At 40.1% G+C, this 21,820-nt stretch overlaps 1 protein-coding gene across 3 annotated transcripts in view; it reads left to right on the forward strand.

The window, feature by feature from the left end:
• The window catches only part of LOC138260123 (cholesterol 24-hydroxylase-like), a 247,845-nt gene that overhangs the window by 175,724 nt on the left and 50,301 nt on the right, over positions 1-21,820 (forward strand). For all 3 annotated transcript variants that reach the window (XM_069208296.1, XM_069208298.1, XM_069208297.1), the window contains exons 9-13: positions 4,302-4,364; positions 7,229-7,301; positions 9,245-9,329; positions 20,006-20,116; positions 21,334-21,422. In XM_069208296.1, the coding sequence (XP_069064397.1) occupies positions 4,302-4,364; positions 7,229-7,301; positions 9,245-9,329; positions 20,006-20,116; positions 21,334-21,422 (421 nt within the window). The remainder of the gene's footprint in view (positions 1-4,301; positions 4,365-7,228; positions 7,302-9,244; positions 9,330-20,005; positions 20,117-21,333; positions 21,423-21,820) is intronic.

Here is a 21,820-nt window from a genome sequence, read left to right on the forward strand (position 1 = left end):
GTTAAAGGTGAAAGAGTTAAAATACAATATGAATGAGCCACGAGTTTAGTATGTACTTAACCTGTGAGAGTGATGGAAATCCCATTTTCGCTGGTAGCTGGAGTTACTAGTTGAGTATTTTCTGTTTCACTTGGGCCGCCTCTGAATGGGCCACTTCTCCATTTTGGACATTCTAGTACCTACAGTATCATTATTTAGAAGCGTGACAATACCCATGCGGGCTTTTTTCATAACTTCAAAAAGAGTTCTAAGTAGTATGTAGCCTCTGTGAGTGTGGTACCAAGAAAAGCAAAATATGAACAATACATTTAGATCTGTGTGGGTAAAATAGAGCTTCTTAAGAATCAGTTTATTATGTGCACTACTGAAACCGACAGTGAACTTAGACCTGTGTGTCGAATTCCTCATGTATTTCAAGATGCAAATATATGCTTATTGGTACAAACTGCCTTTTTACACAAAGCAAGCCAAAATCGTGAATTGATTTAAAAACCGACAGGATTTCCATGCCTCCCTCTATCACTGTGTCTATGGATATGCTAGACTTTGGGAGAAAGAGGTGGCTGTCTTAACGTGAACAGTGACCGACATACCACACTTGCCAAAACGGTAGGTCCATCAGAGGTAAACCATTTGCAATGAGTGCAGCTTTGGCTTACACTTACTACCTTGATGTGAATGACTGGACAACACTACAAGAAGGTGAATATAGTTGTTTTACTTAAAAAAACAAATTCATACTACAATACCATAGGAAGTAAAGAACCTACAATATACATTGTGAGTTTAAGTAAAGGAGAAATACAAACTTAAAAAAAAGGTAAAATGGATAATCAGCTAAAAATAATAGCAAAAAGAGGGTTACTCCATGGGAAGCCATGGTATAAATGTTATATCAGTTTGTAGGATTGTAAAAATAGCAAAAAACGTAAAAATTCACTGCCGGAAAACTGATTGTGAAATAGGTACTCCTTCTGACTGACACACAAGTGACAGTCTGATATAAGATACATGTGTTCCATTGCAGAATTCTACCTTGACATTTGAAAACATACAGTTCTCAAAATGTCCATCAAATCCAACCTGGAAGCAGTATCCAAGGAGGGTTCTGGGCTGGTTGGTTATATGTTGTAGGTGCCAAACAAGGCCAACCTATGAAAGCATAAGGGTGGTTTGAAGATGCTAGTCCAACCCATGTCAGTTCTTCTATGACCTGGCTTTGATAATTATTTTTTTTGCAGCTCCTTGTGCTGTATTGGATGAAGCCACATGCAATGCTTGTACTTTTTGTACTTTTGTGGAATTTCGAAAGCTCTGAATAGGCTGGGCAGGTTCAATAGTTTTCATTTTGAGCCACCACCTGATTTGAAAGTTACAGGTCTTCAAAAAACTGCAAGACCATTTTATCTTACTAAGGGTCTGTTTTAGATCCCAGTGGACGAGTTACTCCGTCACAACAGTGACTGATATCCCTTCCGGTGAACTATAAATCCCATAGGACATAATGGAATTTATATTTCGGAGTACAGGATATCCGTCATCATTGTGACGGAGTAACTTGTCTGCCAAGATCACCAAAATCAGGCTCTAAATCTTCACAAATTAGGTCTCTGGTGACTTAGAGATTTTGGATAAAGGTTTTATATAACTAAAACTAAATCCAGCAAAGTTCTTTCAGTCCACTGAATAGTCTTCGGCCTTAGGGTTGCTCTGTTTCAGAATCTCCTGAAATCTCTCACTCTACAAGCCTCAGGAAATAAAGTCCCAAACGTAACCCAGGGGTCCACAGTAGAACAGTTCTTTACTTACAGCTGGTTGCTATCTACTGAAGATTGCACCACTACCATTCAACTTGGAATTCTTCACAGGCCAGCCAATCTCTCTAATTTCAACACTCCTCTCTAAGCAAAACTGCTTCCAGAAGCTATATCTTGAACAAGTTAAGCACACAGTCTGCGGAAGACTTCTGTCTGAGTGGTGGCTCTCAGGAGGGAAAAGGGGTGGAGAAGCGCATGGCTGGAGGAGGGAAACAACAAAAAAAATATAATAATTTTAAAAAATAACTTACCCTATGCCCCGATGATCTTCTCCGCTCCCCTCCTCTACTGCAGGCACAGGCTCCCAGCCTGCCCTGTGTCCAATCCTAATGCTGATTTCATGCTGCTGGCTTGGAGAGAGGCCAGTCCGCATGTGTGTTTGGCCGGCACGAGGCAGCAGGCCAAACCCACATGCGCACTGAGGGGGAGTTCTGTACTCTCCCACTTCGTGTTCATCACAGCCCCATGGCCCTACCCCTTTTACTATAAGACAATAATAAACATGATTTATTATTGTTTTATAGTAAACGTTTTGCAGCTGCTGGCGAGGGGTTGATGCTCCTCCGTCAAAACAGAGGAGCCGCCCCTGCTGTCTCACTGTCCCTGTCGTCTAAATTAAGCACTGTTTCTGTAGTCTAAATTAAGACACTTGTTTCTCCATTTCTGAAACATATACACGGACACAGGAATACATACAAGAGAATGGATTAATCCTTCCAATGTTACTCTACAAGTGACAGGCAGTCATGTGAGTGATTCTTGCTGATCCAATTCCAAGTGTTGATCTGAAGAATGGTGCATGAGTGGGAGTTCCACAGGGATTGGCATACCTGTGGTAGGGACATTTCAACCTTACTAATCCACCAGTTCTTGCACTCATTCCCCAAGTTTTCTAGGTATGATGTAAATGAAGTCTAGTAGGATTTGCTTTAAGGTCAGGAAAGACTCACAAAGGCCTTTGGGAAGAAATAAAAATGTTGAGGGCTTCCTCAGTGGAAGAAAGCTCTACCCCATGCTTGAGCCCTTCTCCCACTCATGCTAAAGAGACAAACTTAGCTGACTAAGGGAAAATATGTTTTTCATGTCCCATTGATTTCAACAGGTAGACATCCCATAAGATTGTGGAGACATGTTATCAGGCAACGTCTTCCAAGTAAGAAGAATCCAGAGGAAAATTTAGTTCAAGAGTTCTTGGCAGAGTTAATCTCTCAGAATTCATCTTCATGACCTTTGCCCATCTATTCAGTTCCCCTGGCAGAGCTCTTTGCTGGGATGTTAACATACGTTAGACCATTGGAATGGTGGGAGCTCCACTGAAGACAATGGAGTGCTTCCGGCTTCTAATGGCTGGTAGAAGCGCAGAGCTCCAACATTCCAATGTTTTGGCTGACAGCTGTTGCTGTGAACACAGGATTCACAGAGCCTAAGTGGATTTCAATCCCTTCATGCTCTATAAGCTCTTTGTTTTATTTATTAAAACGTTCTGCCCTCTAGTGGCAGAATGTTCTAACAGCCTTATAGCCCTCAGTAGCTGGGATATACTGACATTAAAGTCCCACTCCTTTGTAAACTCTGGAGAAGGACTTTAATGGCCGGTGTAGCCTGCTATGGCAGGTGATAAGGCTATATTAGAATATTGGAATGTTCAGCCCAGAACTCCAAAATTGCAATATTTGGCTCAGCTGTGGAAAGAGGCCTCTTGGAGCCAGAGGAGATTTAAATTCTCCTCGGGCTCCGTGAAGCGTTTGTTTCCTTTATTATAACATTCTGCCCTCTAGTGGTGGAATGATCTAATAGCCTTATAGCCCGCCAAGGCTAGGCTATTCCAGTCATTAAAGTCCTGGTCCCTTGTTAAAGGCCCTTACCTTCAGCTCAAGCCTTTTATGCTGGAGGGAGCCACTATGGCGGGCTATAAGGCTGTATTATTGAAGCTTAATCTGAGCCTAGGCTCAGGCAATTTATCATTGTCGTTAATTTCAGGCTGACAAAAATAAATATTAATTCATATAGTTTCCATATTTCAGAAAGTAAAGCAGTTTCGTCAAATTTGTAAGATTAGCCCAGACTATCTGCTAGCTGCAGAAAATCATGTTGATGAATGTATCCTTCACCACAGATAAGACAGACAATGCTAATTTATTATTACAGAAACCAGAGGATCAAGTATTCAGTCAGGTTGCCAGAAGACTATTGTGGATTTGCAAAGTGAGGCAAGATAAATGAATTATGAGCCATTAGCAATTTAGCAACACAGAAACAATTGAGGGGCACAATACTGTCGAAGGTACGGAATCAAAATGGCGTTACCTATATAAAAAAAAAGGCTGAAAATCTTGTATTAGAGCAATATAAACACACATTCAGATCCAGCTAAGGTGAAAGATATGATTTGTTGTCAATTTACAATGTTTAGCATGCTTGTTACTTTAGGTGGATTCTACAGTGTAATTTCCAATTTAACAAGTATAATTATTCTACTTATAGAACTGGAAGGGAAATGTGACGAGGAAATTATGCTGGACAACTTTGTTACTTTCTTCATTGCTGGTTAGTAATGGCATCCCTTAATTTATATTTTTAGACTATTGTGTTCATTAAAGATCATGAATGTGGGCAATAGCTCTCTAAAGGTTATAATCCATAAAATGTTTAAAGGCTGTTAGCATGTAAATATCACCAAAATGAGGAACATTATTTGTAAGGACCTCCATTGCATGTGCCAAACTGTACACCTATCATAATATATCAGTCTAAAGAGTACTGGATGTGTGAAACTACATCCATGCAAAAAGAGAACACAAAAAAAGATTTTAAAGATGCCTTTTCGGGGGAAAGTAAAGAATAAAGTCACTTAATAGTAACCCAGAAGATAAAAATAAGTTTCACCAAACTATGGGCCTGATTATGACCTTAGCGGAGGGGATTACTCTGTCCCAAATGTGACAGATCCCATCCGCCATTTTACAAGTTCCATAGGCTACAATAGAACATTTATTACGGCTGGCGGATATCTGTCACATTTGGGATGGAGTAATCCCCTCCACCAAGGTCGTAATCAGAATCATGGTCCTGATTCTCTTGTGGACATAACCCACTGTGCATACCATTCATTCAAGCACTGCAGGTTGGACACAGTGCATGGGTTTTGGTAGTCCCTGGGCCAAATCCTTTCTAAATGGATTTTTGGTACATGGCCTTGCATTCAGCTTGGTTTAATGCCAACCCCTTTTAAAGATGTAATCCACTGTCTGTGCTGGGGCACAGCGGACTTTGAAGCCCTGTATTTAAGCATTCGGTGGACATAACTAAGTGCTTATTGCCTTTGGACATGTGGAGGAGGGCTGGGGGCAAGATCTGACCTTTAACCCTTATCCTGTTTCCTGTGTCTATATTTGGGTATTATTAGCAGATCTGTGGGCTCATTTGCAAATCCTGTGTTGAAGACAGTGAATGTTGTTAATTTTGGTGGAAGTATATATCTCTCTTGGACCTCAAGATATCCCTAAGATAAGGGGATGCTCTCCCTGGCGTATATAGCCACTCAAATGTTTTCTGTGATGTGGGTTTGGAAGCCATTTGCATATCTCTACCACTATATAATGGCAGGAGCAGCACCCATTTTCAGTCACAGCCAGATCTGCAAATCTGATCCTAGAATCCAGATCTAAGCCTTTGACTTTATCAAATCTGAATGTGTATTTCATAATCCAGATTCACAGATCCCATGACAAATATTAATGGTTCATTTCACATTGTTGGTGGCTGTACCTGCCCATCTGGGACAACCCACTTGCTCAGGGATTCTTCTGCTTTCCAGAAAAAGATTATTTTGTATTACAAATGGCAGAGTTAGTTCTGGACAGACAAAGTCTGTACTGGAATGGAAGCCCTTCTCAAAACATAACCACAACATTAATCATGAATGAATGAATGAGCTTGGCATTTGTAAAGTACAACAACCACCTCAAGAGGCATCTCAACTCTACCAACACTGAAACAAAAGAAAGAAACCTGTCCCTTCAGAAACTAAACACTTACGATTGAGTGAACAGCCATGTTTTCAGTACCTTTCTGAAAGTAGCAAGGCTGGCAGCTTGATTTAGAGTGAGCAGAAGATTGTTCCATGTCTTTACCATGAAAACATATATAGATCTGTCCCACATAGTTTGTAACCTAAACTTTGGGATAGCTAAAAGTTTATTACAGGCAGATCTCAACATTCTTGGTGGCTGGTAGGGAATAAAATAGGGGACAAAATGTTCAGAAAGGGATCTGGGACCACTTTGATAATAGTCCCTGCACACACTAGTTAAGACTTTAAAAAAGAATCTGTTTACCAATTGGTAACCAATGGAGCTCCCGACAACCATCATTGATGAAGCTTTGATAAAGGACTTGGAGTACCAGCCTTGCTGCAGCATGTTGAACCACCTGTAGCTTCTTGATCAGACAGTTAATCAGATCAAGAGGTGACTATTGCAATAGTCAAGCCTTGAGGTGATCAGGGCATGAACAACTAACTTCCTTTCTGACATGGGTAGAAAGTCAACAAACTTTTTTAGAGACTTATTCACAAAAAAACATACCCCTAACGTGATATTTACATTAGGTAAAAAGACAAATCATTATCAAAATTGACCTCTAGTTCTCTAACCCCTTAGTAGAAGAACAGGGGGCATCATGACTGTCTAGAGAAGTAGTTGCTCTTCCTGAAAAGTAACATTTCAATTTTCTTGACTTTGCACTTTGGGAAATTTTCATTCATCCAAGTAATAGCTGACTAAAGGCAGTTTTTAAAATTTTGTTCAGAGCCAGTGGAATACTTGTCAAGAGTAAGAATCAGTTGCACATCATCCGCATAAGACATAGTGGAGATACCAAATGATTTGATAAAGGGGTAAATATACACATTGAATAAAGTTGAGCTAAGTGACGAGCCCTGGGGGACACCACATATAAGCAATTTCTCATTTCATCTAACAGCCCCCAACGTTATAGCTTCTGTTCGGTTTTCTTGAAAAGAATGATGCCAGACCAAAGCACGACCATGAATCCCTATCGCTGGCAGATGTTGAAGGAGAATATCATGATGAATCGTGTCAAAGGCTACTGACGTATCTAAAAGAATCAGCACATCAATTTTTCCACTATCTAACATCAGCCTATTTTTGATTCAGTTACTTCAATGAGAGCAGACTTAGTGGAGTCTCTAGGTCTGAAACCAGATTGAAAACAGCATGTTTATAAGGGTTTAAAGACGTGATTTCTGACTACTGGATAGACTATTTCAAAAGCTGCATTTATTTATCAGATATAGATAGTCGTATAGATTGTTTTGAATACTGTTTGCTGTGATGATGTATTTATTCATCAGATCTTGACTGCCATAACACTGTTGATCTTTATTTTAGGTCAGGAGACCACAGCTAACCAATTAGCCTTTGCAGTGATGTCATTGGCACATGAACAGGAAGTGTTAAACAAGTATGTAGAAAAATGTTACAATTCACTGTATCCAGTTCTTTTATACCTAATCAACTAATGAGTAATACATCTTAGCATTAATAACATTTTTGTTTATTAAGAGGCTGATGGACAGTTTACTCAGCCACAAGAGTGTCAGAGTGAACTGTCAGAATGTCTTTTCATCAGATGTACTTAGAGTTAGTTGAACAGTTGTGTTTCAGCTGGCTAGTGTCCTGGTAGCTCTGTCACCGGAAACCTTAGTGTGATGGCCCCAGAGACATCAGACTATCTGCCTTAGTACCTCAAACCATCTGCTGTCTTTAAAGCAGACATTCTGATATAATTTGTTCTTCTTACAGATTTTCTGAAAAAGCCTAGCGGTTTCAACAAGAAAAAATGCTCTTCTCACCCTATGAGGATACTGCCAGGGTGTCAGCGTTATTGTTTTGGGATTTTGAAATAAAAAAACCCTACTTTAAGAGTTTATTTAAAAAACAAAAAGATTTGCTGAGTGGCTACAAGAAACATGGAAGGCCAATCAGCAAGCTTACATTGGTTTGAGATGAGCCATTGTGGCACTGGCTCTTCATAATGCACAGACACCTCTGCTTAGCTTTAAATATAGTGGGTGGTCATACAGCCAGTTTAGTGGAGGTGATGACCGCTGCCATCTGGCAGGACGGCAGGTCACCTGCCAAACATTAAATAACTACCATAATACATGAGCAGTGCTATATTCTAAAACTAGCAGCATTATCTTGAAGGGGATTTGCTCCATGGAAGGCCTGCTAAAATGTAGTATATTATCCTACTTCTTCCAAAGCATGTGAAGTTGCCTATCATACCAAGGTAGGCACTGGTTCAGAACACTGAGATGTGTTAAATCCTCTTATGGCCTGCAAACGGGCAGCGTGTTACTCAATAAATAGCCAATAAGGTGCATTAATTAATAAGAAATGTTGAAGGGCACAATGAACATCATCAGGTATAGTGTAAGTCAGAAAGTTCCTTCCAGACTCCAATTATAGATGCAACGACATCACTGATCACGAGTATGTGTAAGGCTTTAAGTAACTTTTCATCCAACTGTAAACTGCTGTGAGATTATTGGGCAGCCAATCCCATCAGACATGGTATAGTTCATGATTGAATAAGTGAGCAGGGAGGGAACAGGGCATTGGTTGAATGGGCTGTCCATCAGAATTTCTAAAACATACTGAACCATAAACCACTAAAATTAATCTGTTCTGGGGACAACAGAATCTAAAAGAGGCCAAAGCAAAGGAGCAAAAAATGGGTTGAGAGGAAACAACCCAGTTAGAAGGTAACATGATTTTGGCAATGGCTGCTGCACACAGACCTAATTTAGAGCTTGACTGCGACCAGACCAGTGAATTGGAACAAAGAGCACATTTGTCCACAAAGCCTATATAATAGCCCTTTCTGTCATGAGCATCTGAATGATGTCACAGATTGTGTCTTCGCCAATAAGTTAGGAAGTTCTCTCTTGATGATGTATTTTGAGAATTTAATCAAATATCATTTAAAGCTCAACTGTAAAATTTCAAGGGATAACCATTAATTCTCTTTAAGGTGACTTTATATTTATAGGCAACACTTAACACTTAACAAATGTATGCACTTAACGAAAACCAAAAAGTAAACCTAATTAAACATTTAAAGATAGAGAACTAAATGAATCCTCTGATAATTTGTCCATGCTCGAATCAGTGCTTCACCGAAAAAAATAATGAGGTCACAATAGGCTCAGACATTATTTAAGCTAAATGTCCTGTTTGTCCACTTTGATTGTTGTTGAAAGTTTTCATTCATTCAAAGGAAGGAGGTGCATCCTTAAACAACCACACCCCCCTTTAGACTGTAACACATAATTTAACTGAGACACATACAAAAGAGTGCTATGCCCATGTAGTCTTACTTACATTTTATTTTATCCCTAGGGTTCAAGCAGAAGTTGATGAAGTTATTGGGTGGAAGAGAGACATTGACTATGAAGATCTTGGCAAACTAAAATATTTATCTCAGGTAAAACAACAAACCGTTATGGAGCATCAAGTATAAACTCATATGTGACAGTTTCTGGACCTCCCAGACAAAATTTGAAGTGGATTTCAGAGATAAACCCTCTGTTCTGGCTCCCTCACATTCAGACTCCTCCATTTTTCATAGTTATTTTAAAAATACAATACAATATAAAAATCATCCAGCTCCCCATCCAAATGAGTTAAGGATATCAATATATGTCTCACAAAACACATAATTTTCTTGACCCACGTCAATGGGAGTGATCAAGCATGGGTGATAAATAGAGACAGCTGTTGAATAATTGGAGCAAAGAACAGAGGAAAAGGTGGAGATTATTGTTGTGTGCTGTATGTTAGGCTCTTTATGACTATACCCTTAGTCAATGGAGTTTGAAAATTGACCAACATAAGACAAATTGACTAGGGCCCCAAGCCAAAAGTCACAAGAACCTTGGCCAAGAATATAGAGTCCACACAACTGAGCAACTTTTGCTTCCTCTAATGCCACATTGAAAAGGGTGTCTCTTCCATTTGTTCTGTATCAGGCATTTTCACTGCTTTCTTGGTGTTTTGCTTTGGACATAATGATTTAAAAAATCAGCATTGGTCTTGGTGAATCATGACAGTAAGTACAGTTCGAAATGAGAAGCCAATTCATTCATGAAGATTTGGTGTTAAGGAGAGCTATTGTCCTATTTGATGCACAAGATGTCCTCCTACTCCCAGATTCATTTAAGGGCTGATACTGTCATACCATAAACAATGAGGGGGTTTGAAAGGAATAAAAAGTGTTGACGTAAGCTGGGTAAAACACACACTGAATTGCTTATTAAATGCAGACAGAAGCCATCAAGGCCTGGAGTCTTATTGATAGACAAGAGTGAGATACCTACCATATCCTCCTCGGGAATGATAGGCAAGTCAGGGGGTTTCATTTCTTTTACTGAAAACTTTGTTATGAAATACCCATGAGTAAACCCACTGCTTCTCGGAACCAAGGGTCTCTCTTAACAATAGACAAAAATAGAAGTCAAAAACATGCAGAGCTTGTGATACTCTTGAAGATAAGGCTGAACCCCAAATCCCTCCCTATCAGCAATATAATTATTCATTTGAGGTAGCATGAAATTTTATGCCGGGAGATGCCTCATCTTCTTCTTTTGGTATAATAGAAATGGGTTGTGTAAAGCAGACCCCTTGTGGGTCTCACCATTAGCATGGAGGACAATTTACCTTTTAACAGAACTTATGCATTTGTTCACCTTCAATGAGTTTGTATGTTTGGCTTTCACCTCCAGCTGCTCTGTAATACACTCAAAAAACAAAAATGTGGCAATTGATAATGGTATCATCTCACCACAATTCACTGCTTTGGTGACTACCTACATAGACTTTCAGGAGACTTTAAATGTGAGGTATTGTGAGTTAATAACATTGGGGCTGACTCACAAAGGTAAACTCACACTTTAGTGTAAGTTTACGATTTTTTGGTATTCAAAAAATGCTATAGTCATAATTTTACGAGTAGTATTTTTATGACTGTGGAGATTCCACACTCGTGATGGAGTCTCCGCACATAGGCCTTGATTCAGAAACTACATTTTGTAGTACATTTTGCAGCATTAAAAAAGTAATACAAAATTCTATCCACAAACTTCATGTGAAGTCTTATCCTATCTTTTTATGTGTACAATTCAATGACTGAGGGACAAATGGGAGTCTGGGAAAAAGGCCTAAACTCTGGAATAAATGTGAGGGGTACACAGTAGTGTAACACGTTTTTGGGAGGGGCTTGGAGGGATTTTGAGAGGGCCCTCACCCACCCATAAAACATTAAGAGCATTGTTATTTACTGACACCGCTCCATTTATATAGTTCGTACTAGGCAAAAGCAAAACATGTATGAAGTCAAAACTCTTACATGGTGGTTCATTGGTAATTCAGAAACCTTGTCTATGAGATTTCGTTTTTTACATCTTTATTTTACATACAAATAACACTATTTAAAATTATTTTAATTACTTTGATTTTGTTGTTACATTTTTGATTTGTGGTGAGAAGTGTTGATAGATATAATTAAACAACTTTATTTTTTAATTATATTTTAATTGTCAACAATAATGTAAGTTGTTATGTTGTAACAACATTTTTACTTTTTGTTTAAAATAATTAGTTACTTTTTTATATTTTGTGTTACAGTCTGTTCAAATGTGAATGTTAGTCATAACTTACAATCTCAATTTTAAATTCTTATATTTGATATTGTTTCAAACACTTCCCACACACCTGGTAAATAAATTAGACATGTTTCATACTTCGCCCACACAGATCTTCCAGAAACAACATACACTCACGGCAAGACTAAAATCATAAAAAATCAGCAAACACAAATAAACTTTTTCTAAGCTTTCACTATGTCACTGGATGTGTTTGTAGGTTTGCCCATTGTTTTGCAAATTAATTATCTGATGGAGATGGGGAGAACATAGAGGAGTTTTAGACAAAAGATTGTCTTTTTGGTGTGCAGCCAAGATGTAATTTCCATTTTCCACCCCCACCTTTTCTCATCTTGGACATGGTGTCTGAGTGGGAGCAGGATCTTGATTCAGATACATGTTGTTCCCAGGCTATCCCAGCTTATGTGAAGATACTAACTGCTCTACAGTTTCTCACCACTGGATCTTTTCAGAGGGTGTCCAGTGGCATTGTAAGTATCTCACAGCCAAGCCAGCCCCAATGCTTGCCTCAGGTCCTGAGATGCATCAACTGAAGATACATTGCATGTAGATTACCATAAATAATGTTCTCCAAATAATAACACTGAGTCCCATTTACACATTATTTACTTTACCCTTCTAAAGATGCTGCTTTCGCACTCTTTCTCCCCCTCTGCTCGCATCTGTCTACCACAGTATCTCAGAGGAGGTACAGTAGGGCACACATTTGTACACAATCCATCATAGCATGCATTTTTGGTCTCTAGAGGTTGTGATTCTTATGACTTTACCATATGGGGTGCTGGTATACGCTGTCAGGAAAACAATTGCCAGTGTTGTTAAGTTTTTCCCTCAGCAAAAACGATTCCCCTTTTCCTTGTACCCACGTTGGTTGCAGTGGCGTCCTCCCTCCCGGTGGCTCTTGTGGAGGCTGTTCTTAGAACTAGCTTCTTCAGGTTTAACTGCTACTCAAGATGGTGGCCGCAAATCCTTGTGAGGTCAGCGCTCTAGTGTTTCTACCTTAGTCTTGTGCTGAAGCTTCCCTCCTGCTGTTTCTCTCTGGGAGCCCTGCACTTCAACTGTCATCCTGAGGAGAATGAGCTGTGTTCCTGAGGCGCTTCGTTTCATAGAGAATCCTTCCAGTTTTGTGTAATTAATTCTTTTTCTTGTTTCCGTGTGCACACCAGCTACTTTTTCCCTTCTGGGGAAGCTGAATTTCTTTCTTCTTCCAACAACTGGCTATCAGCTTTCTGAGGAGAATTTGTTTTGGCTTAACAGAACCTCAAGCAACTGCAGTAAGAAATCCTTTTGTATGATTTCCAGACTTGCCAATATATGTACATATATATTCAAAAACTCTTCGCCTTGCAGACTTGCCAGTCTTAGAGACAAACCTCAGTGCTCTGACTAATTCCTGGAAACTGTGATTGAGAAAACTGAACCTTGAGAAGGAGTTTTCATTTCCTGTAAAAGACATTAGTAGATTGTATATTTGTGAACCTTTGAACTATTCTCCAGAAAAACGTGGATACCTCTCACTACTGGAGAAAAAAAGATATTAAGTTAACATTGTTCTCTTAGAGAGAGGCAAAGATCCAGGTAAGGGGAGAACGATAGAATTGAGTGAATGTGAATGGCTGAACAGTTGAATGCGCAGTAGGAATGCACTTATCTATGCTCTTATCACCCGACTGCAGGTCTTTCCATTAAAGAAATCTTAATAAGAAGAAATGTGCAGGTTACATAAGCTCTCACTGAATATCCTATCTTCAAGTGGAAAACACAGGCTGGAACTGGATCTGGAGGCGGTCTCTCTTTTTCTGTTCTCATTCCCCTTTGCCCCTAGCGGATGCAGGGTTCAGATAATCAATAAAATCTGAGCATGCATCTGTTGGAGGGAGTTGGGTAAAATGCATCTGCTCTTGGGGAAGTTTGATTTAATGGGTAATCTCCTGACATACTCCCCTGAAGTTGTGCTCTAGATAACTGTAGCCTGTTGTATGCTGCACAACAGTGCAACATGACAAGGCTTACACATACCTTTAAACAGTCAAATCAAGAAAACTGGGGTGTTGTCCCAAATAGAGGTCAGGGTATGCAGGCGGATGATGGTCAACTCTTTTTTCTCTTGACCTGCTAATTGGGTTATGGCCTTGATGTGCTTTTATAGTCTGAACCTTTTCATAATGTACGTAACTTAAACACTGTTTTCAAGAGTTAAAAGATAGCCTATGAATTAGACATTGTGAGATGTGCTTTTAGCCTGTTAGAGAACAAGAATGAAGGACTCCAGTGCCCTGACAGACTACACATTCCTCTAATTTTGAAAAGTCCCTGAGTCTAGGGGATATTTCTAGCATTATCAGCAACAGCCATCACAATAGTTATGTCAATGCATTGATAGGTTGAGGGATAGCTCCGTGAACATGATGGAGCTGTACAGGTTTTTTTTCTACAATTTTCAATTAAAATGTGGAAATTTGGATTTAGTAGTTCACAAAAAAACATTCACTTCACTTCCGATGAGATTTTGGTACCATGTTTTGTGGCTCATTTTCCCCTTTAGAGATACCAGTAGCTGCTACCTGGGGGTCACATCACATTTGTCCACCAACTCTACATTGGCCGGGGGATGACAAATAGTAAAAACTCAGACAGGACTTAATGTTTTTTTCCATTGGAGCTATGTCTGCGATGGAGATGGAGTAGACTATGGCTCTGACATAGTGTAGCTCTGAATCACTCTAATTGAGGGGCCATGACCTTTGGTTTTGTAGACAGGGTAGTATGACACAGTTGTGACAAAGTACCCTCTCAGCCAAACTCTAAGGGGCATATTTATTAATAGTTGATGCAATGGAACGTAGCAAGAGAACTTGCTGGGCTGACGTGCATGAAAGGAAGGGGCCTCAAATGCTCTAAATTTTATATATTAGGTACCATTTCTGCCCTCTCATTGTACAAGTGTACCTGCAATATGGGAAGGATTATTTTTGTGCAGCAATGGAATCAACCCTGCACCAAAAAAACTTGTATTTTCCGCTTTTATTTGTGATACAGAATACATCAGACATGGAAATAATAAGTAATAAGGAGACATAATGAAATGTCTCTTACTTATGCCTAATTTGGAAAGGATTACCATGGATGCAAGGGAACGCAAGGTGTTGGATAGTTTGTTTTAACAAAAGCACATGAGGCTTGCACCACTCAAGGACAACCCAAAGACCTACTAAATATGAGCATACACTGGGAACACACTAATTTGTTTTCAAACACCTAAAAATTAATTTATAACAAACGCAAATTTACAGGTTTTAGATTATTCTTTTTTACATTTCATTCTACTTGAGGTCAACACACATGTATTATGATTGTTATTTTTTTACCCTTAATGACGTTTCTTACTTTGCATATACATGTACGATATTTACCTTCTTCATGCAGAGCCCAGTCCTGTGGGCGGAGTCTCCTCAACGTGTGTCGATATGCCGCTATGCACATGGTGCAGAGACTATTTGGGTGGAGAACTCTGCCTACGACAAATACACAGAAAATGACTACAGGAAGAGGAAGTCTGCCATTCTGAGCCATGCTCAACTCAAAAGCATTTTCCTCCCTCCTACTGCTCCTTGCACCAGTCTTGTCCCCAACATGGCAGAGGGACTTGAGGAGAAGACACCCCTCTCCACAGAGACAGAATTGAACATTATTAATGAGGGTGTGCTTGCAAAGTACCCTCAGCACTATGGTATACCAGATAGCCAGTTAAGTTATGCAGCGCATGGCCAAATATAGAGGGTCTTGCACATGCTACAGAAGAGTGGAAGTTTTCAACTGGTTGGGAAAAATGTGCAGCACATGCTAGGAGGACCTGTGTCACTGGGCCCCTATTAAGGCCCAGAACCAAATGGATGTGCCCTCCCAGCCATACACACAGCACCCTCGCATCACTCCAAGGTACCGGAGGGTCCTAGAAGCTGCCTGGCCTACTCTTCATGTGCAGCTAGAAGAGTTGGAGTTGAAGAGAGACAGTAAGTACATGTACTCTATTATTTGTTGTATAGTTTGGCTTGAATGGTGAGAGAGATGTCCTGTTGTGTTGTCTGCTACCTTTAACATAAGCTGAGTCTTAGCTCCAAGATTTTCATCCATCAGTTTTTCATTATGCCCAACTTTCACAAATGGGTACGATTGCATTACTAGTGCATTTCTTAATTAACAAATACTGGGAGTACCATAACTACTGACACTTTAGTGCTATGCTGAGTTCTTGTCTTAAAAAGGTTTAGTGTTAGTAAGACAGTTTATGATATCACTATTCATGCATGCTTTTTGTTTGTTATGTTTCTCTTTACCACTATTTACTGTTTGTAACATAGTCAAGGTTGACATTGTGTAACTTTACCTTAATTCATATGATACATAGATATCAGTAGTTCACTAAATGCACATGTTCTGAAGACTGACACGTCATTTATTGTATGGTAAACAGTGGCCGTACCCAGGTAAAATATTGAAGTTGCCGTGGGAAATTTGTTTTTTGCAAAACGTGCCTTTTTTAAAATTAACTTCAACATACTTTAACTGATAACTGCATCATTTTTCTGAATTAGTTAATTGTATTACATCTAATTCACAGTGATTATATTTTACAGCACATGATATCCATTAGTTAGGTCATGAGACTACAATGTAAGCAATTTGTAATGTGGGTAACTTGTTAACCAATTATATTATTTCATTTAATATACACTCTTCAGTGGACCAGGCTGGCCAAGCAACATCCCAGCAGGACCAGGGGTGGGAAAGAAGAACCAATGCTCATCGTCGGGTACATTGGCTCCAGGGAGGAAAATGGAAATTGACACCACCAGCCAGGAGGAGAAAAACCCAGGGCCTCCTCCTGGCCTAAAAGAAGGACATTTAGAAGTGATGGTCCTAGCGCTGGCCCCAACACCATCTGAGCGTGTCCTAGCCCCTATCTAACTCTTGAGCCCCATTCTACTGGGGCCTCCAACGGCACCCGTGCAACTTCTCCTCTGAGTGCCTGCCAAGAAGACCACGAGTCAAGGGAGATATCTGCCCCTGACACCTCGCTACCCACAACAACTCACAACCCACATGTGAGCCCCAATCCATTCCATCTGTGACTTTTTCTGTGGATGCACTCAAGGTGATGGCTGTTTTAGTAAAGTCTAAGGCAGTGATCTGTCAGCTTGCCTGTAACTTAATAAGAAAGGTCTGGATGCTCTCAGAGACACTGTTTGGCCAGCTGGAAATGTTAACTGCTCTTAACCCAACCTACTTTTGTCCCATGTTCAACTTCCTCTGCCCTCACTGTTTCCCTTGCTAGCCCTCGTGCTGTCTCTTCACGTGGGGTGTCTGGTCCTGCACTGGCCAGCCAATTTGTGTCAGCGTTGGAGGAGGATTTGAAGATAATAATCAAAACTGAGAGAAGGATGGCAGTGGCGTTGTACTCCAAGCCAGGACCCTGGTTACAAAACTACTTGTGGCTTGGGGGCTGGCACTATTTTTGCTGGCTGCCAACTGGTTCCTCTACGCTTCCAGAATTTGTTTTTCTCTTGCCCAGCTACATCCAAGTTCCTTTTCCCATTCTGCCTGAAGAATTTATTTGGGTTTGTTTCTTCCTTTCCATCTTAATTTGTTGTGACTTTTTTGATATTGTAATTATTTTTCAAATATAAAATGTTTTTTTTCAAAATTGTAAATGTGTTGGTATTTAGGATATGCTTTCAGTATGATGCCTTGTACCAAAAGTTGTCTTACTGTTCTAAATGTAGTAAGCACAAATAATGATACTGAAAAATACCATACAAAACATTACAAAAATCATCCAAGTCGACTCAGTAGAGGTTGTGAACAGTGCACATATTTTTATTACCAAACAATGGTGAAGATAAAATCATATTTACATTTTTTAGGGGTATATCTCCTACCATTACACAATTGTAGGGTGAAGATTCTTGTGAGATTGTGCACATTTTTGGTGTTTGGACATGTGTGTGTTTGTGTGGCAGCTACCTGTGCAGATGGGGCAGATGGCTCAGCTGGTGAGGTAGGTGCCTGTGCAAGTCGGGCAGCTGCCTGTGCAGGTTGCTCAGGTGGCTGTGCTGGTTGGGCAGGTGGGGCAGTGCTGGTGAAGCCAGTGGCCGTGCTAGTGACACCGGTGGCTGTAGTGGTGGGCCTTGACAAGTGGGATACTGGTGGCTGTGCAGGTTGGGGTGCCGGTGCAGGGGGAGGGTGGCTGTGCAGGTGGGACTGGTGACTGTGCAGGTGGGGATACAGGTGGCTGTGTAGGTTCTTGTCCATGTGTTAAGTGTTTTTCCAAATTAATGTTTGTCTTATTTTTAATGTTTGCACGCGACAAAGCCCAACCCCACAGATGCTTCTTAAATTCGAGTTTGGTAGTTAGGTTGTCTGACCCAATATTTGTTTTGAATATTTATTAAGTGATTGTGATTGGTTCAACTGCTTAACTAATGAAGTCTGTAGCTATCTTTCAAATAATTCTGTTGTAATTCTGCATAACTGTTTTTGGAGTGTTTCATGATAATTGCTCTTATAAGATTGAGATTCTTCAGACACTTTGGCCAGCCTGCGTTGTTTCTGTATTGCTGTAATGTGGCTTTGTGCATCATTTACATGAACTTTGCATTGTTAATATAAGGGCAATAAACGTTTAAACTTTACCAAATTGGTGTGATGATTCACTACCACATAGAGCATGGTGCGTATAATTTACTGAATCCTCATTGAACATTGTTGTTGTTTATGGTTATTAGTTCTCATTGTTTGATTTGATGATCGTATTACTCCTGCCTAAGTCAAAAGATTTGAGTCGACCTCTGAGGGTAGTAAATGTCACTGCCTTATTATGTGTCACTTTAGCCTAGCATTATGAAGTCACATGCCCACAACATCTATGAGGATATTGCCTCCACATGGTGTACACATAGGGCACCTAGGTGCCATCAGTAGAGATGAATCAACTGTGAGGAGGATTGCCTCTCACCCAATTCCCACCCCCACACAGCACAAGCAACACAGCAGAGAGAGGTTGCTCACAAGTGTGCTACACTCAATGTTCATCCAGCCGCTAAGTGAAAGGCATAGACGTTTGACATATCTAACTATAATATGGCACATAACATGCAAGCGCCACACTCCTTGGGTCCTTTGAGCTTTGCAGGTCCCACAGTACCTACCTCACCTGGACCACTGCCCCAGGCCTTCGCTATATTCAGTGGAAAATAAGTTTCTCTCCAAAGAGTTCTGGCAGAGGAGCTTTTATCTAGAGGTTGTACATTCAGGTGGCAGAGAGCAATGTTGGGCTTCCACTCAGCTGGGACAGGACGTGGGAGAAGTAAGGGGACTCTGTCCTCAAAAAACAAACTCCTTTCAGTGTTGTGAATTTACCTCATTTCTTGCCACAGATTTTGTTCTTGCATATCTGGGACTGTTGCAATTCCATGAGTGCCGTTTTGAAAGCACACCACAAGAGCAGGAAGGATTTTCCACTCACCATTGACTACTAAAAGTGTGCTGCAGGCCTGGGTCCAAGGTGCAGCTCCCACAGCACTGGTGAATTTTGTGGTATTAAAGACGCTGTATTCCAGAGTCTACTTGTTGGGGACCTGAGAGTGTGCAAAGAGCATAACTTTGAGGCTTTACACCTTAGCCAGGCCGTAACCACTGTTGCTGGTGTTTTACTATATGGACACTGCTTAGGACCGTGAGGATGGCATTGTTAAACTTCTTTTAGACATACTCAGTAGGTTCATGCTATTCAAATATTGAATCAATACATAAAGTACTACTTTGCGGGTTCAGTGCACTACTTGATCAAACCGGAATAATACTTGTATTCAGTGTGGGTTTATTGTTATTGTTACAAGAGTTTCTTTCTTCTCTATAATGGATTGCTCGATGGGTTGACATCATGGTGTAGAGATGATTCTCTGTCTAACGTTGGTAAAGGAGAGTTGGAACCACAAAACAGTTTCAGAATCTCAACCTAAAAGAAATTTACATGCCATACAGTGAATATAAATTGAAATCATGTACATAGTAGTTATGCTTGTACGGACCAAACCTTTTGAAGTATGTTAGTCACCCTCACCCAATAATGTCCAGTGGTTTCATAAATGAATGACTTAAAGACAAAAAGAAAAAATAATTGAATACATTTTATTTCCAAAGGGTCAGTTATGATTATAGCATCTACAGATATTAAACACCATGATACCCTAGTGACCTGGCCCTTGAGTCACTAGGATTTGAGCACGTGATTAGATATTACATGGAATGTAACTTTCCACTAGCAAAATAATGCACATAAATCATGATAAGAACTTTCCTGCCACGACTACAGAGAATATTGTAGATTGTGATATTTATCATTTTATATTTTAATTGCCTCTGCTTTTTTCTTACCCAGGTCCTAAAAGAAACTCTTCGAATATATCCCACAGCACCTAGTACTATACGTTTCCTGGAGAATGAAACTGTCATTGAAGGTGTTAAAATTCCAGCTAAGGCTATTTTAATTGTAAGTTCTGTAAAAACAGGTTTTAAATGGCCAATGATAAAACCCCAGTGTATGATTTTAGAAGAACGCATGAGTATGGGTGGTGCTATACTAGCTCATAATGAACCTATCTGTGCTCAGTGTTCCCAATAATAAACACATACATAATCATCTAAACACACCACCACCGCCTTTCACGGATTCCTGAGAAATGTAGATAATATCACCATAACGACAACTACCAAACCACTCTGCAGGGCTTTACTATTGTCAGGGTCAATTGGATGATGTGGCATGGAGGATCACGCTAGGCGGAAAGGTTATCTACAAGCCTGCATGCAACTCCTTTTCTGCTCTTTTGTCTATACTTAGTCTTAATCTTATACTTACCATGTCATTGTTTCCCATCTTACATCTCCTGCCCACTCCCTGCAGCCAGGTGCACGAGTATATTGATAAGAAACGGTGCTGCAGTTGTGATATTGTGCTACATGCATCTATTTATTATTACTGGACGTGGACACTGGAGAGAGACTGATTTTTATTAAATCACCTGTCTGTCTAGGACGAAGAGAGAAGCAGGCATGTCCTTACCCTACCAGATTTAAAGGGCAGGGGAGCCCTTGCTTTGCACTTTTCTTCTCTTCTCTTGCCAATGCTCCTTTATTTAAATATGTAATGTTTTAGTTAAACACCCTCTAATATGTCTCCTTGTTGCCACTTCACAACTTTTTTATAACAAGTGTACGTATCGCAAGAGAGTAAATGTCTTTTGTTGAGCTGGTGGGTGGGTAGGAGGCAGGCACATTGGTTCTCAACAAGATACATCCTGTGAAGCACTTAGGAAAGGGAGTCTCAACTCTAAAAAATGAAGAGAATGCTCCCGTTCTTAGCAAGTAGCAGGAGGGTCTCCTTGAAATGTGTTGCTTGCAGGTTCTTCATGAAGGTTAGCAGCCTAGTCACGGCTTTGAAGTGTGAGGTGATAGATGTCCAGCGGTTAGGGCACCTTTAAGAACTTGCTGAGATATTACTACACAATAACAACTATTGTGATCTTAAAAATGAATGGCAAGATGCTATAACTTATCTTTTCTTCAACAACACTGCATCCATTAAAAAAGGCACATTGAGTTGTGTATGAATGTCTGCTAGTAAACAACATGGTTTTCAATATTTATAGTTAGTATGTTGTGTCCCTTTATTTTTAATTCCGACAATTAATTCACTTGTGTTTTCAGTTCAGTATGTACACTCTGGGAAGGATGGACAAGTTTTTTAAGGACCCACTTATATTCAATCCTGATCGATTCAGCCCGGATGTTCCAAAGTAAGTTTTGTTAATACACACATTCATGATTGTAAAACATGATGCAAAACATGAAACATTTCAAACATGCAACTGAACTTGTTCTGTAGCCTCCTTTTACCGTAGCATCATTGGGCTAAACATCTGCAATGCACCAGATTTAGAGGTGGGGCAAGAGGTCTCACAGCTCACCTCCTCAGCACCATTGCATGCGGGCTGCTAACATCCTGCCATGTCAAAATTAGGGTGAACATGCTAAGTACCTAATTCTGATCAAGACGAGCAAGTTGGGTTGAGGAGGGATGGCACCACTAGCCGATTCTAGATTTTTAGCCCCTTACCTTAAATGTAAAGATTCCTAGGCATCTCTCACTGGATGAAGCACAGAATGTGGGACATGGTTGATTTCCCTAGGCTGC

The sequence above is a fragment of the Pleurodeles waltl genome, chromosome 9 (genome assembly GCF_031143425.1).
Source record: "Pleurodeles waltl isolate 20211129_DDA chromosome 9, aPleWal1.hap1.20221129, whole genome shotgun sequence".
In the NCBI taxonomy this organism is placed as follows: domain Eukaryota; kingdom Metazoa; phylum Chordata; class Amphibia; order Caudata; family Salamandridae; genus Pleurodeles; species Pleurodeles waltl.